This window comes from Desmodus rotundus, chromosome 6 (genome assembly GCF_022682495.2).
Source record: "Desmodus rotundus isolate HL8 chromosome 6, HLdesRot8A.1, whole genome shotgun sequence".
Lineage (NCBI taxonomy): Eukaryota > Metazoa > Chordata > Mammalia > Chiroptera > Phyllostomidae > Desmodus > Desmodus rotundus.
The window spans coordinates 31,268,045-31,284,145 of NC_071392.1; the positions used below are offsets into that span (position 1 = coordinate 31,268,045).

Consider the following 16,101-nt stretch of genomic DNA (forward strand, 5'->3'; position numbering starts at 1 on the left):
AAATCATCTTTCCTAATTGACAGGATAATACAAAGTTAGAAGAAAAACTAGGAAAAAGTTAGTAAAATGTAGAATAGGAGAGAGATATTCTCATCAGAAGTTATATAAAAAAAGATAGACATTAATGATTATATAAAATACCAAAAAAAAAAAAAGTATGGTAAGCAATACCATAAACTAAGACAAAAAAACAGAAGACAGACTGACAAAACATATCTGCAAACAAAGCTAAAGGATTGTATCTATATCAAAGAGAAGCAACAAATTAAGGAAAAAACTCCAAAAGGAAAAAATGAGCAAAGATATGAATAGGCAATTCAGAGAATTGAAAAACCAGAAGGACCAACAAATATATCAAAAGATGCTCTCAGCTTCACAAGTAGTCAGGGAAATGCAGAATTAAGTACCTCAGAAATGTTTTTATACTCACTGTCAAAGAAAAGCATCAGAGATAATGAGCTTATGGGGGAAAATCACTCTCAGACATTAAGATGGCAAAAAAAAATTGTGTCAACATTTCTCGAAAATAACCTGGCACTATGTATTAAAATTAAAATGTTATACGCTATGTATAAGATATTCACTGTAATCTTGTTCACAGTAGAAGACTAGAGGCAAACAAGTGTCCAAAATGAACAGATGTGGTTTCAGGTATCTGTTGCTACAGAACAAACCACCCCAAACTTAGTGCCTCAAAACAATGTTATTTCTCACAATTCTGTAGGTTGGCTGGGTGGTTTCTTGGCTGCTTTCATCTCTGGTTCCTCTGCAGGTACATTCAGCTAAAGGGTCAGCTGAGTGAGTAGGTCCAAGACAGCTCACTTTCATGTCTGCTGGTTGATGCTGATTGTCAACTGGGGCATCTTAGTTCTCTTCCAAAAGACCTCTCGTCCTCTTACAGACTAGACCAGCTTTTTTACATGGTAGTCGCAGGAAAGCATTCCTTGAAGACCTCTTAAGAACTAAGCTCCAAAACTCATACATCATTTCTGCCATATTTATTGGTCAAAGCAAATCACAAGGCCAGCCATGACTCAAGAGATGTAGACATAAGTTCCCCCTCTAGACAGGAGAAGCATCAAAGTCACATTGCAAAAGGGATGGCATACATTCCAGGATGAGAGGAATTTATGTCCAGTAGGGTGTGTGTGTGTGTGGATACACACACACACAATGGAATACAACATAGTTGTTAACAAACAAGATGCAGAACCTTTACTATCAGTCTGTTATCATTTGTGTATGGATAATGGTAAATTACATATATATTTTATCACACATGTGTGTTTTAAAATCCTTGGTAATATAGTTAAAAAATTAATAAAATACTGAGCCATGCAAATGAGTCAGCATGCTGGCTGAGGATGCAGGGCACTGACAGCACATTAGGAAGGCAAGCAGAGGTGTGAGCCAACTGGTCCACAGTGGAGAATAATGGGGTGCTACGTGGAATAGGGAGTTGCACAGAGCTGCAGACCCTGTGAGGAGTATAGACCCACAAAGAGACACAGCCAGCAGATCCAGCAGTCAATGATGCAGGGTGGTCTACATGGCAGGGAGAATGATAACACATTGAGCAAGTAGGTAAAACAGCTGAGAGCCATACTGAGCCTATGTGACGCCAAGTATCTTACTGCCAGAGAAGACATTTATAAACATGGAAAAGGAGGAAGGCTAGAATGAACCCATGGAAACTGAACTGGAACTGGAAGTATAGGAACATAACTTATGTTTTTGTAATATATACACACAGGTAGAGAAATAATTTTGGATGTATATGAGTGTGTATATGTTATATACATAGATGTGTGTGTGTGTACAACCCATACTCACATACTCATACATTTCCTAGTTTCTATAAGTAATGACACCCCAGAAGCAATGAGCACACTAAGCCCCTAATTCTTTGTTTTTAAATACCATCTTTTACAAAAAATAAATAACAACAACCACCACCAAACAGAGCTCCTTGGAGAAACAGCTGATTCCAGGACTAGACCAGGCAAAGTACAAGATGAACCAGGAACAGTATGTTCTGCCAGAAATGCAGAATGAATGAGATGGGCACATGATAAGTAGGCATGGGAGCAAGCTTGCAGAGGCTTCCACTGGCTAAACCAGGGACAATTTAAACAGCAAAATAAATAATAACAGTAATAAATCACAACACATTAAAGATAATTGAAAACTGTGAGTCCTTACTGATTTAATAAATCACTAAATAAATGGGGGAGAAAGCTGTACCTTACACACACACAAATGCCAATACATGTAAAAGGGATAACACATAGAGAAATATTATTTGGCAATTATCATAAAAGTGGTTAATTAGAGTGGGAGTCACTGATGACACCCACACTAAGGCTAGTGAGAGAAACAGGATGCTGGCATAGTTTGGAACACCTCTCCACAAATACTGATGAAATACAAAAGCACACCAACATGAACAGTGTTAGAGTGGCGTGGTTTGACACTGCATGCCTCTGCATGCAGTACGCTGAGAAGGGCACAGTCCCATTTCTGTGGTATTCCTACCAGGAGTGCATGACCTGATTGGAGTCATGAGGAAATATCACATGGACCTAGGTTGGGGGTCATTCTACAAATGTAGGGCCTGTAGTTTCTAAAACTGTCAAAGAAAAAAGCAGCTGAAGAAGTCTGAAGAGACATGACAATAAAAACATGTATTCCTACATAGGATCCTGTACCAGAAAAGAAAGAGGTATTGTTGGGATAGTCGATGAAATATGAATAGGTTCTATAAACTAGGGAGTGGTATTGTCCAATGCTCATTTTCTGAGTTGGAGGGTTATAGGCTGGTTACATCAATGTGTACCTTGTTTCTGAGATAGAGACTGCAGGGTTTATGGGTGATGGAACACGTCTGCAGCTTGCTCTGAAACACAGGTGGCAAACACAAGGCCCGCGGGCTGAATCTGGCCCTCCACCTTGTTTTTTGTGGCTGGCACCTTGTTTCTACACAGCAGCAGCGCTAAGCTCCTTGCCCCTAGTTAAGGAGTAGTCACATTTATAAAGTCCTAAAATTACATTTTGCCCTTTGAAGGCTACCGCAAGGCTGATGTCTCCCCCCGACCCCACGAAAATGACTTTGACACCCCTGCTCTAAAAGGTTCAGAAGAAATCTATGATAATGAGTATGTGATACATGTATGGAGACAGAAAGAGAGGGCAGGTGATGGAAGAAATGCAGTAAAAAATTAACAGTGGTGGCATCTGAGTGAAAGAGTACTTTGTACTGTTCTGAAATCTCTGTAAGTTTGAAATTATTTCAAAATCATTTTAAAATATGAAATAAATATACAATATAGAATGGCTAGTGCTAGGGCAAATGATAATCAGCTATTGTCTGAGAATGAAAACCCTTGCTTACTATATTTATTTACATCCCTTCCTTTATAATACTCTGAGAGGATACATTAACAAGGAGGGCGATGTTTTTATGTCTAATTGGAAAAAAAGTATCTCAGTGTTTTCAAATGAAACTTCCTTTCTCTTCATGGACTTTAAAGTGGCATTTTACACTTCAATGAGGAAAGGAATCTTGACTTATTCATCTTTTTGGTCTCAGCATCTACACACTTATAATTTAGTCATTGTTGTGTCCTTGAACAGGAATTCTACACCCAATATTGTTCCAATCAGAAAATACAGTGACCTGACCTGATTATCAAGGTCTCTGCTATAATGAAAAAGAGAAACTGTCTATGTGAAATTAAAATACATATGTCAGACTTAGCATAAAAAATTATCAAGGATTACCCTTCTTAGGAACTTAGAGGAGGAATAATTATCTGCCCTAAAGTCCTAAAAACAGAAAGTGTATAACCAGTAGCAAAAGGTCTTAGCCTAAAGACTGGCAAATTGTTGACAGTTTTTGGTAAGTAATAACAATATTAATAATAATAAAATTTTTATAATACAAAAGAGACTTTTGGTTGAAAGAGTTGACAGTGGAGGAATATCTTTTAACAAATGTGAGAGGGTCTGAAAATTATTAGATTGAACCATATCAAATTGCTGATAAAACATATATCCTATTAATAGATGAGAAAGATCAGATTTAAATCTGAAGAATACATTTTCATTACAGAAACCAAAGCTTTCCAAGGCTTTTAGATAGCTGTCAAAATTAAGCTAAAAAAATGTTTATAGCTGAATAGATTTCTAGTATCTCAATATTCTGTCCTTCCTGGAGAATACACACATTGTTTAATACATTATAGGCCCTGGGTCTTGATGCTGAACTAGCAAAAAGAGTTAGGTATGCCAGAAGACCTGTCACAGTTAACCATTATAAACTTCCAAAGTGTCTTTTCAAAGGTTTAAACAACTTAAAATTACCTTATGATAACAATTCAGCTGCTTTAGAAAACCAAAGGTACCTTATGGAACTAGAATGTTTCAATTTAAAGCATTATTAGGTAATTAAAAACTGTTATAACTATATTACAACTTCTTCCCCTTAAGGAGAAATCGTAAGGTCAAATCTTTTCTAGCGTGTTATATATAAAACAACATTCAGCATTAGTACAAACAAGAATCTGTATGGTTTTTAAATGGAGATAAATCCTTCTTAGGACTGTTTTAAGAATTAAACGAGCTCTGGGGGTGAAGGGATCAAGCAAAAAATAAAAAGAACTCACGGACACGGCCAACAGTGTGTTGACTGCAGAGGGGGTGGGGAGTGGGTGGAGGAAGGTATAAAGGGGGTAAATGGTAATGGAAAAAATACAATAAAAATAAACTATAAAAAAAATAAATGAAATAATGTATATAAAGCACTTAGCATAGGGGCTAGGAAGAATTATGCACTCAATAAAGAGCATTTGGGGTGTTTATTCTTATAGAAAGGATGTGAAACAACCCCGAAACAGTCAAGTGACTTTAAAATTTATTAGAGAAATCCGTAAAGGCATATGGACAAAGTAAGTTAAATATCTTAACTTAGCAAATTCAATGAGGAAAGCAATCTTAACTTATTTTTCCTTATAGTCCCAGAATCCAATACAGTGCCTGGCACCCATAGTAGGTAGTCAATAAAGATTTACTGAAATAAGAAACTAAGTTTTTTGGAAAAGAAACAGAGAGGTAGTCTGAGGTTGTCTGAAAATGAAACTGAGTTCACAAATTACTATGCCTCAGGCAAGTCACTTTAAAAAAGAAAATATAATTCCTTAGCATTTTTAGAACCATGCAATAAAAACTCACCTCAGACTGCGCCACTCTCAAATCTGTTTTGGCAAATGTGTCACATATAAAGTCTAATATTAGAGAGCAGTATTTTAAAATTTCACTTAAAAAAACTGTTGTGTGCATCCTCAAAGGTGGAAAATGAACAAAAGTATTGAGGAATCTTTTCTAACTTCCATTCAAGGTGAGCCAGATAAATTTAATTTCTATTTCTTCCATCTATTTACACATAAAAATTAGCTTAAACTTTTACTTACAAAAGTTGTAAACACACATATTTTACTTTCACAAACTCATATGCACTCCCCAGACAAGAAAGAGGAAAGAAAGAAAATCAACTCTCTCAAAAGTGGGCAGTAGTACAGAAATACAAAAGAATATATAACAAAACTTCCATGTCTCAACAGTCACCTGTTAGAGCCCACACTTAGGCACAGTCTGCTCAGTTTCAGAGACCCTTTGTAATAGACTCCTAATTCCCAGTGCAGTGGGCAAGGGAAAAAGTGTAATATGAAAATACAGTCCTATTTCCATACCCTACCTCCAAGAATAATAGGGATCAGTGAATTCTTTTAAAAAGACCTTTTCAAGTTATTGCCAATAATACACTCAACTCTATACAGTGTTTGGGTTCTCACAGTAGTCATTAAGGTAATTTCCAGAGAGACAGCTGGAGCTACATCTCCTGAGCCTACTTCAAACCAAGTCTGTGAACAGTATGAAGTTACAAATCAAATCACAGTCCCAAATCAACTGCTCAAAGGTTTTGAAAACAAACACACAAATCCTTTAACACATCTACCTTTAACAAAACAACGTTTTCAGGAAAACAATGGTTGACAGTCAACATTACAGAGCAGTTTACAGGATAATAACAAAGAACCTGTGATACATAGAGTAAACTTATTCTTAAATTATCACTTGCTTCGTATCATGCATTGAAAAGTATCAAATGCATTAAGGCCCGTAAGAGCTATTGTCCCATCAATGACAACATTAAAATTATTTTTAAATCTATTTTCTGTAGTAACAGTTTAAAAAGCAACCCAAATTTTAATGAGTATAACTGCCTAGTCCAAAATCTGGATATACAGTTAATTTGTTTTTAAACAAAGAAGCAGGATGGTCATACATAGAACCAAGGTGTGTAACATCTGTAGGTATTGATCCAAATGTGTTTTTTTAAAAAAAAAGGTCTCTCTGAAATTAAGGATTTCAAATAATACCTTACCAAATATAAGCTGAATCTTTAAAAATCACTTTAGTGTTTTTTTTAACCACTAACAGAACAAAATCTTCCAATACAAAGATGTTCACATTATACACTTTGTAAATTAAGAACCAAATGTAAATCCAAAACACATTAGAATCATCAGACTTTTGTTTTCACTATTAAAGCTCTTACGGAATGGGTCTTCATTTCAATACAAGACTGTTCAATATGCCATTCATGTGAATAGAGTTTGTGAGAAACATTCTCAAAACGTCCTCAGGAGATGCTTAATGATAGTTCTAGTCCCAATTTTCTGCGATTCAAAGAGTAACGTACAGCAAACGGCTTATACAGTTAGGAAGGGAGAGGAATGAAGGTCCAAGGGAGAGGCCCATTCTTTTGTTTTGGTGGCAAAAGCTGAGAAAATAAAGGTTCACAACAGCCATCTGTACCTACCCCACCCATCACAGCCCTGCAAAGCACTTTCATCCCTCCGCTCAAGACTCTCTAGCCCTCGAGATCCCGTGGCTTTCCACATCTCAAGGGATGGACGAGGGAGGCTGTGGGGTCTGGGGTACCGAAAGAAAAAGACGAAGGATATAGATCCTTTAAGAACAGTGACGAGAAGATGCATCCAGAATGGGGAGGATGGGACGCGCCACAGAGACCCGGAGGCTTGCAAATTCACTGGGAGAAAAGCCCCACGGGGAAGACAGAGGACTATGCCTGTTCAGGAATAGGGACGGAGAGACAGACGGACAATCCTCCTCAGGACCCGGGAGGGCGTGAACTAGGCAGTCCGAAATGGGTTGAGACACCCTCAAACAGACCGGTACCGCGAAGCTGAGACTTACGGTTACTTCCCAGGCTGAGGGTTACGGGTCGGAGGGACCCCGCAGCTCTGCAGTTCTGCCACCGCCGCGGCCGCCCCTGCCTCTCTCGCGGAGCCGGCGAGCTCAGGTACACACACTACCCCCCGCCCCACCCACCTGGGCAGGGGCTCCCTACTCGCTGGCCCGGGTGCGCCCGCCGGGCGGAGGCTTTTGGGGCCGAGGGTGCGCACTGGAGACTCGCGGGCACGCTGCGTGAGCCACAAGCGCCCGCTGCAAGGTTCAGAGTCGGCGGGCGCCCCCCATCCCTCTCGAGCCCGCCGCGTAGCCCCAACTCAGGGGAGGGGAAGAGGGGGCGGTGGCCCTTGCCTCCGCCTCGCGGTCAAGTCCGGCTCATGCTCCAGCCTGGTGCGCGCGCGCGCACAGCCCCAGCCGCCCTCCTCCCGTACCCCGCCTCCCGCTCAGCCGCGTGCCCGCCGCCACCACCTCAGTCCCCGAGTCACCCGCCACCAGCCCCAGTCAGCCCGCAGCCCCAGCGAGAAGAAGCAGAAACGGCAGCAGCGCGGCCGCCGACCCGGAAGCTCTTCTACAGCCAACCGCGAGGCAGCTCGGGTGTGAACCCGGAAGCGATTTCCTCGCCCCGGTAGCGGCGGGCTGGAGAGCTAAGGCCTTTAAAAATCCGGAACCCTCTCATTTTAGAAGAGTAAGAGGGGTAGGTAGTGCTGAGCTGCGGAGAGGGGGAAGGGCAATAAAGAGCCCGTGGGCAAGAGGTTCTCCGAGTCCAGACAACCGAGCTCTAGAGGTGCGGGGTAGGGAGCGCGGCCGGACACGTCCGGCAAATTCGAGTGGCGACCCAGGGTTTCCTTGTCACAGGAAGTCGGTCCTGGCCGCTGCTAAAAAGGGAAGGAGGAATGAGAAAGCTGTGACGGTCTCCGGCCCCCAGGTGACTGTCCCACCCAGAGAGTTGAATGTAGCGCCCTGGAAGGTGCTCGGCCGCCCGCGCGGGTGAGACGAGGAGCAGCAAGATCAGACTCCAGCGAGAAAAACAGAGAGGTGGGAGGCTGTACTGTCTCCATAACTAGTTTCTCCAGGCAAGGAGTTTATTTCTTACAAGTAGTTACAAAGAAGCCAAAGCCACTTTTTGGGTGGAAGCTCTCTGAACCAAGACGCGTGCACATCCTTCCCTGGTAATGGACGTTGATGGGTGGGGGAGGAAAAACATACCAGGCAATGTGTTTGTTTTTGTCATTTCAGGGAAAGCGATTCAGAATGTCATTTCAGCTCACTTTCTCTTGCTACACCTCTCTCAGTCTTTTAAGGCTTTTGGTTTTCTTTCATTGCTTTTTCTCCACGTTGCTTTTACCTTCACCAGAAGTCTTTGATTTAGCTGGCCCGACTCAATATCTCATTTTGCATTTCACTCTCTTGGAGAATTATGTGTCTTCCCATTTTCTCCCTTCATCTGGTCTTTTAACTGCTTTGCTGTCCTCATCTTATTTGGGGGAAATACCAAAAACTCAAAAATGTTTTTATAGCATTGTAAAGCAATTCATTCCGTGATCTTTTTCTCTTAACCCCATGTTAATGTATTATTTATTTCCCCCTTGGAACTGGATTATAGAATACAGTAACAACTAATATATACTATAGCATATTTAGATATATTAGGGATGAAATGGATGCTTCCTCAAATAACCTCATTAAGTGTACTTGGTCTTCACTGTAGGAATTCACTTGGTTCCCAATTCCAATTATTAGGTCCTTCTGTTAGCCAAATTTAATATAATTGCCTTCAAAAGCTATTTGAAGATTATTAAATATCGTAAATTGCAGAGTAGTGTGTCAATATAAAGAGTTTTAAAATTATTGGTGACGCATGTTATTGGTAAGTGGTGACTGGTAGAACTGTTGAAGGGACAAGGAGAAAGCAAGCTGAGGTAGAAGTACTAATAGGTATTTTTGATTCTACTTTATTACTACTTCCTCTCTTTTTATTGCCATAAACCAATATAAGCAAAAGAATGAGGCTTTTTTGATCAAAATCCTGTAGGGGAATTCTTACTGATAATTTAGTTTCCATCTCTTCTTTTTAATGTTATATATGTTTTAAAATAATGGATTTGTTTCAGCAGACTGGGGCCGGGTCAAGTAACTTAGCCACTTTACCTTAGCTTTTTCTTCTGTAAAACGGGGATAATAATAACCCCTACATCATCAGGTTTGGGGGGGTGGATAAAATAAGTTAATGTATGGAAAGCACTTAGCACGGTGTCTACGCATAGTAAGCATTATAGGTGTAAACTTTATATTATTTTAAAAGCATATTAAATGTTATATTTAGAAATGGAAAGCAATAAAAACTTACAGACTTGATAAAAAATCATTTTGGCTAATGGGGATAAAAATGCATTTTATTACTGATTTTCAACTATGGACAGTAAGGTTTTTGGGTTGCTCTGATTAAAGTTGGTGGGTTTTAAAAGGTTGAGAAACATTGCTTAAGGATGGAGGAAGAAGGGTTTTTTGTTTGTTTTTTTTTTTGGTCTCAGAAATATCTTATAGATCCTTAAGATAATGTTCCACATTTATTTTTGTTTTTATTTGTGAGGATAAACTTTCTGATTGTTGGTAATTTCCATTAGAATGTACTTTGCAAACTGGTAAATTATCCTGTTAACTTCAACTTCTGATAACTAAATTTATGATCCTGGTACTCACGTACTGAATCTTTTCCTCCATTGCAAAAGTCTTTAAGTTTGTACAGCTGTACACTGCATAGCAGATGTTTCTTATTAAAGACATTGGCATTTTGTTAAACAGGACTACCATAGTGAAGAGAGAACCTCCCCCTTGGGAACTGAATGGAGTTTGTACACCTCCCCCCTTCCAGCGGTAGTGACAACCAGAAATTCCCCTACATATTTTCAAATGATCCCAACTAGGTACTTTTCCAGAGGCAGTTCTTTGAGCAGAGGCATGCGTGTCCTTTCCCAGTAGTGGATGTTAAAGGTAGGACGTTGATGGGTGGTTCCCCAATTGAGAACCACTTCTATATATTTGTAAGGCCCCATTGCTTAGGCAGCATATCATCATTTATGCTTGAGCATTTTCCAGAATAGAATGAACCATGTAACAAAATGCCACACATTTCCTATACTTAGTAACTTGAACCCTTATTTACAACTCAGTCTAAGCATATTGCAAACTCTAGTTACACCTTTATTATTTTTAACTAAAGTTACTCTCCCAATTCCTTCGCGTGTGTTTCTGCCTTAGCAGGTTTGCATTCATATATTAGTAGCTTTTATTTCTTTCCTAACTTAAGCTGTTGTTTCCTTTTTTCACGTCACTGGAAGTATGCCAATTTCAAATATTAAAGTATGAATATTTCTTGAAAATAAGTTTTTAGAATCTATTGGAGATATGTTAACATTAAATGATGTAAAAACAAAAGACTATAACCCTCATGGTTATGACTTTTATTTCACATCTTTCTATCTTTTAGAGAAATGATGAGCACTGATAAAGCTTTTTGCATGTAGGTAATATTTAAAAAATATTAATTGACCACAGGAATCGATTTGCTTTATGTTGTATTTAGAAAACTAAGAATTACTTAATTTCTCTTTTAGGTGCTTTAATAGGGGGGAAAAAAGGTTTCTGTAATTGTGTCATATGTGTTATACAATGCCTTTCTTTTGGGGGCTTGTAGTCTTCAAGGAGGCATCCATACACTCCATGATTTGTGAGGTTTTATTATCTTGAAGTCATTGTTAATCTGAGGTGATAAGTAATTGCTAAATAGAAATTCTGAGAAGAAAAGGACTTATGTTTTTCACAGTAGAGGAAGCTCTACTGCATGAGGTGGGTTTTATGGAAACTGAGCTGAAAAAAAATTCTGAGAATACATGATAGGTCTTCAAAATTAATATCTCAATCCTAATGTTTTACTGTAGTTTCTCTGGTGAAATATGTATAGTACCACTGGATCTAAATCAGTGAAAATTTTTATAATTTAAAATAAATTTATGAATTAATTATTTAAATAATACTAAAGTTTTTGTGCAATAATTTTAATGGTTGTTTTAATCTTAGGCTACTGTTTACTTAAAATGACAAAAGCTACTGGATTTTAAAAGAGTTTTAAAAGGAAATTTTCCAGTTATAAGGCTTTTGTTGTTGTTGTTATTTAAGGAGGTGCATTAAAGCTCCATTAAAGGTTCCAAAATGACTTCATTAACTTCAGTTGAAAAAACAGAATAAAAATTCCTCTGTCTCTTAAATAACATTCAGAAAACGTTCTTGAAAATGATATTTTTTTTTCTTCTGTCTCTATGAGAGTTGGGGCAAGAAAGAACTCATTAAATATGAACAGATCATTTTAATGCCTAATAATCTTTTTTTTGTAATTAAAAAAGGCTAATCTCAACATGAACGGGAAACTTCTTGTTGGATACTGTTTTAGAAATTTACTGCCATGTAAATGAGGGGAAGCATTTTAGCCATTAAAAAAACTAAATAATTGCACTTAATGAAATAGAACTATTAAATGACCAACAGAGTGCTTGAAATTTGTTGGAAATTGCTCAATGGAGATGTGTACATATAATATATATATATTTGGAAGAAAATATTTTTATTATCTAGGGAATTATAATGGAAATGGAAAATACTCTTCATCTTTGTCAGAAAGCTTTCATCAACTATCCAGATGTTTTTAACTGTAATAGGTACCTCCAAAGGGAATTACAAACTATATGTTAGCTCATCCAAATGTCAAATATCAAAGTTCTCTCTGAAGATTCTGAAGAAAATGTCAATGGTAGCTACCTATTTCCAACTTCCAAACTATTAACAATATAACATTCACTTGTGTAATTTATGGAAAAATAAGTGTTTAATATTCTGAATCACTGTTTCAAGTCAGTATTTACTTAGTACTTAGTAAGTAAATATTAAATTATAAGCTAAATATTTAAATTATAAGCTAAGGTTTTGAAGGGGTCAGTGGTAAGATAGAACCAGTCATTTCTGGCTTGTCTTTTAAAGGGTAGATAGTATTTTAAGATAGGAAAAGCAACATCTTATTTAGGAGTGTTACAAAGTGATTTGTATCCTTTAATTTAATCTTTCACGGCATTTCTTTGTTTTATCAAGCAATGGGAAATCCAGAGAACATAGAAGATGCATATGTTGCTGTTATTCGTCCAAAGAATACTGCCAGCCTAAATTCCCGGGAATACAAGGCTAAATCATACGAAGTGAGAAAAATTTACTGACATTTGATTTGCTGCTACTGAATTGTCAGTCTCTATTATCATTTTCAATTACATATAGTCTTACCATATCTTGTAAATTCTTCTTGACAGCCTAGATCTTGACAAGCTAGAATCGAAACCCTAGATCTCTGCCTATCACTGTCTTTTTTTATTTTGCTGTATACCTTTTGATGATTTTTCTATTCATTGATGCATATAAGTTATTAGGTATTAAAAAGTATGAGTTTTCCTTATAATCTATAGATTTTGTTTTTAGTAAAATTTATGGAATGGCTCTCAAAAGTAAAAATAAATCGCAAAAGTCAGCTTATACAAAGATTCAATCTACACATTATTTTTGGTTATTTTTCCCAAAGAACAGTTTTTAACGGTTCACTAAAAAGTATCTTTTTACCTTTAATTTTTAGGAGATTGTGTTACTTTTCTATAGTTTTCAATTGTATAGGGTGGGGCACAAGTAGGTTTACAGTTTGTATGGAAAATAATACAATAATTAATAAATAATACAAGAGTAAATTATGTTTCATGTTCTCACAACTGTAAACCTACTTGTGCCCCACCCTGTATTACATGTATTAGTAAATGTGATTGGGGGAAGGGGCACAAAAACAGAATTGTTACCTTTTTTATGCAACAGATTCCAAACACCATAAAATACATCTAACCCAGGGGAGTCAAACTCATTTTCACCAGAGGCCACATCGCCCTCACGGTTGCCTTCAAAGGGCCAAATGTAATTTCAACTCCTTAACAGTTAAAGGGTAGTTACAGTTATACAGTTCTAAAATTATTTCAGCCCTTTTGAAGGCAACCACAAGGCTGATGTGGCTCCCGGTGAAAATGAGTTTGACACCCCTGTTCTAACCTAACTCCAGCTAATTTAGGTAGTGTGTTGCTTAAATTACTTTTGGAGGGTTAGTTATCTGAAATCTATTAAAGGATACTGCAGGGGTTCTCAGGAGACTGCTGCGTTAGCAGTGCTCTGGCATCAGTCCTGGCTGCACTGTTGAATCACCTGGGGAGCTTGAAAACTTCCAGTACCAGGACCCCACTCCTTAAACATTCTGATTTAATAGATCAGAGATGAAGCTGGGCATTGATATCATTTTAAATGCTTCCCAGGTTATTCTAATATGCAGTTAGGGTTAAGAAAGACTGCTGGCTTATTATATTCTAGGGCAAATTAATTTAAACTTTCTCAGTATTATTTTTCTTATTTAAGATTTTATTGCATGAAGTTCCCATTGAGGGACAGAAAAAAAAGAGAAAGAAAGTTTTGTTGGAAACTAAACTTCAAGGCAACAGTGAAGTAACGCAAGGCATATTGGATTACGTAGTAGAAACCACCAAACCAATTTCTCCTGCAAACCAGGGTATCAAAGGTAGGAAACTTCTTTCTTTCTTTTCTTCCTTTCTTCTTTTCTCTTTCCTTTTCTCCTCTTTCTTTCTGTCTTTCTCTTTCTTTTACACATTTACTTTAAATGCTGGGGTGGGGTAGAGGGATGGGGAGAAAAGGCATGCAACTGTAATTGAATAACAAAAATTTTTTAAAAAATGCTTGTGGAGGGGTGGAGGGATGGGGAGAAAAGGCGTGCAACTGTAATTGAATAACAATAAAAATTTTTAAAAATGTGGAGAAAGACATTTAAAATATATATATTAATATCAATTTCTTTTTATGTTCCTTTCTATTTAAAACACTTGAAAAAGACTCAGAAGGGTATTTTTTAGGTACAGCCTAGCCCCTTGAAGAAGTAACTGGAGTAGAAAAAAAGTAACCTTACTTTAATTTTTTTAAGTTGAAAAATACTTAATGAGTATTAATGAGTTGTTTAGTAGAGACAGAAGAACCAAGGGGTGACATGAAAACTAAAAGTACAAACTATTTTTGCTAGAAGTATAGTTTCCTAGGTATCTTTGAATTGCTATTTTTATTTCTCTACTCTAGGACAGAGAAAACTATAAAGCTCTCTTCATAACTAAGTAAAAGTTAAGATTCATGGATTAGAAAGAGTTCTATAAGTTACCACGTAGTAGAGGTTTTCTTCCTATTTGGTCACAAGAAGAAAAACCCTATTCAAAGAGCCAAACTGAATTACAGGAGAATATTAACCCTGAAATTGAGGTCCCATTTAAACTGTTGGATAATGTATAGCCTGTGAAACTGATTAAAAGTTAATGATCCGTTTTCTCAGGCCATAACCTCACCAGAAGCAGACAGCAGTTAGAAGTTGCAGAAATTATAAACTGTGTCCAAGATTCAGGCATTACAATTAAAAAGGTAAAGGTAATTCCAGTCAAACAGCAGTTGAAACAGTTGTTAGTGAGGTAAAGCATACCCCTTTAAAGCTTATTCAGCATTTTTTGTTTGTTCATTTTTATAGTTTGGTTGTCTAACTCATGTGTTTTGTTAGTACAGAAACTGTTTTTGTTGTGGAGATAAGGCTGTATCCTGTGGTTTGACTTACTAGTCATTTTGGATATTTATTCGCTAGAGATAGCTAACTATAAACCTATTTTTCGTAACTTTCGGAGGTACCATTCACTATATTTTACCTTCCCAGGAGGGCCTGGAGGGTTTTTGTGGGTTGGGATTCTAAGCATTGTAACGCAAGATTATAATAAGTACCTGCATAAATTTACAGATCTTTGATATATTTTGAATCCCACAAAGAGCATCTCCTTTCTCTTATTATCAGATATGATATAGAGAGTGATCTTATCTAAAAAGGGGACTAACCTTGTGGGTGAGAAAGGCATGCAAAAGGCTATCTTTGGATGCCAAAAATTTGTCACTCTTTTCTTCCACGGTCTTAATCTTTTCTGGTATTTTCATCTTGACTTGTTTTATTATTGCTAAATTGTTGCAATTATCAGGATCTATTCTGAGATCAAATTACTGAAACACAAGTCCAGTTAACCCAAATCATATATTTGAGCTGAGAGAGACAAGTCAGAATTTGCTATGAATTAGCCAAACTACCACTCAGTCCATCCACCCCAAAGAAGGGATGGACATGGTATCAGTGTTAACAAAGATGTTCCCTGCCCCACAGGGAGGGTCATTTCTCTTAGAAGTTTTGAGTGGACAGGCACCCTGAAAAGTGTCTAGCATAGATATGCCTTGTATACTTAGTAAAATGTACTTATATTTTTTAAAAGAAATTAAAATACAGAAGTTCTACTTAACTAAACAGATAATTATATTAATGAGCCATACCATATCCGGATTACCTTAGTCAATTGAGTTTTTCTACATGTATTAAATATATTTGTAGATTAATATGATTCCTCACATGAAAACCACAAATGATTTTACAATAGCAGTTATGCCTTTCCCTCTTGTGCAGGGATTTTTATAATTTACAGAACACTACCAAACTTACTTATTCATGAAATTGTTAAATTGGTCCTGTGAGTCGGTATGTGGTCATTTTCACATCCATAAAAAGAGATAGGTTGTCACCTGCTAAAATAATATTCCCATTAGTGGAGAAGTTAAGACTAGAACCTTCATCATTTCCTAACCTGTAGTCAGCTTTTATTTTTTTTCCTGCAACAGATCTCA

The 16,101-nt window shown here is 37.3% G+C and overlaps 2 protein-coding genes across 9 annotated transcripts in view; one reads left to right on the plus strand and one right to left on the minus strand.

Annotated features, from left to right (window-relative positions):
* The window catches only part of ANKIB1 (ankyrin repeat and IBR domain containing 1), a 138,891-nt gene extending 131,060 nt beyond the window's left edge, over positions 1 to 7,831 (minus strand). Inside the window, exon 1 of one of the 3 annotated variants that reach the window (XM_053927039.1) lies at positions 7,279 to 7,831. The gene's annotated coding sequence lies outside the window, so the exon portion shown is untranslated. The remainder of the gene's footprint in view (positions 1 to 7,278) is intronic. The other 2 variants (XM_053927042.2, XM_053927041.2) reach the window with 2 other exon arrangements.
* Positions 7,832 to 7,847: 16 nt separating this feature from the next.
* KRIT1 (KRIT1 ankyrin repeat containing) overlaps positions 7,848 to 16,101 on the plus strand; it is a 37,425-nt gene continuing 29,171 nt past the window's right edge. The window contains exons 1-4 of one of the 6 annotated variants that reach the window (XM_045185261.3): positions 7,900 to 7,966; positions 10,760 to 10,792; positions 12,412 to 12,515; positions 13,756 to 13,915. In XM_045185261.3, the coding sequence (XP_045041196.1) occupies positions 12,414 to 12,515; positions 13,756 to 13,915 (262 nt within the window). In that variant the 5' untranslated portion in view covers positions 7,900 to 7,966; positions 10,760 to 10,792; positions 12,412 to 12,413. Of the gene's footprint in view, positions 8,442 to 10,759; positions 10,793 to 12,411; positions 12,516 to 13,755; positions 13,916 to 16,101 lie in introns of all 6 variants that reach the window. The other 5 variants (XM_024577183.3, XM_024577179.4, XM_045185260.3 and 2 more) reach the window with 5 other exon arrangements.